This window comes from Olea europaea, unplaced genomic scaffold, assembly GCF_002742605.1.
Source record: "Olea europaea var. sylvestris unplaced genomic scaffold, O_europaea_v1 scaffold37205, whole genome shotgun sequence".
NCBI classification, from domain to species: domain Eukaryota; kingdom Viridiplantae; phylum Streptophyta; class Magnoliopsida; order Lamiales; family Oleaceae; genus Olea; species Olea europaea.
Window position 1 is genome coordinate 1 of NW_019256532.1, and position 1,130 is coordinate 1,130.

General features: G+C 37.6%; 1 protein-coding gene across 1 annotated transcript; it reads right to left on the reverse strand.

The window, feature by feature from the left end:
* Positions 1 to 410: 410 nt before the first annotated feature.
* Positions 411 to 996, reverse strand: LOC111386780 (uncharacterized mitochondrial protein AtMg00860-like; the record flags this gene model as incomplete). The annotated part of the gene is made up of 2 exons (XM_023011255.1): positions 411 to 687; positions 878 to 996. Coding segments are annotated over 2 exons (396 nt in total), but the record flags the coding sequence as incomplete, so codon positions are not given.
* Positions 997 to 1,130: the final 134 nt, after the last annotated feature.

Consider the following 1,130-nt stretch of genomic DNA (forward strand, 5'->3'; position numbering starts at 1 on the left):
TTTCCAAGTCTTTGATCAACTCTATCGAAATAGTAGGTAATGATGCCAACTGTCCCATCGACTTTCTGCTTAGAGCATCAGCAGCAACATTAGCCTTACCCGGATGATAATGAATAGTGCAATCATAATCTTTCACTGGCTCCAACCATTGTCTCTGTCTCATATTTTATTCCTTCTATGTGAAGAAATATTTGAGACTCTTATGATCCGTTTAAATATCACACTTCCCTCCATATAAGTAATGGCACCATATCTTTAATGCATGAACCACTACCACAAGTTCTAGGTCATGCGTTGGGTAGTTCTGCTCATGTTGCTTCAATTATCATGAAGCATAGGCAATTACTTTTCCATGCTACATTAGTACACATCCCAAACCTTGCTTGGATGCATCACTATATATAACAAACCCTTCTGAATCTTCAGGTATGGTTAATATAAGTTTTGTGATCAATCGTTGTTTAAGCTCCTGAAAGCTTTGCTCACACTTATCTGTCCATTGAAACTTTACTCCTTTCCTTATCAATTGTGTCGTTGGTCCAGCTATTTTGGAGAATCCCTCTATAAATCTTCGATAGTACCCAGCTAATCCTACGAAACTTCGAACTTCACCAGCATTAGTCAGTGTCTTCCAGTTAGTTACTGCTTCCACCTTTACTGGGTCCACTTCAATTTCTTGGGCAGTAACTACATGATCGAGAAATCCAACTCGTTCGAGCCAAAATTCATACTTTTTGAAATTGGCGTATAACTTTTCCTTGCGTAGTATCTCTAACACTATTCTGAGATGTTCCTCATGTTGATCTTTACTCTTGGAGTATATCAAAATGTCATCAATAAAGACTATAACAAACTGATCCAAATACTGATGAAATACTCGATTCGTCAGATTTATGAACATTGTTGGAGCATTTGTCAATCCGAATGGCATAACTGTGAACTCGTAATGTCCATAATGAGTTTCGAAAGCTGTCTTGGTATATCATCTGCCTTAACCTTCAATTGATGATATCCAGATCGTAAATCGATCTTAGAAAATGACTTATCCCCTTTTAATTGATCAAACAAATCCTCAATTCTAGGGAGAGGATACCTCTTCTTGATGGTCAAACGGTTCAACTCCAGATAGT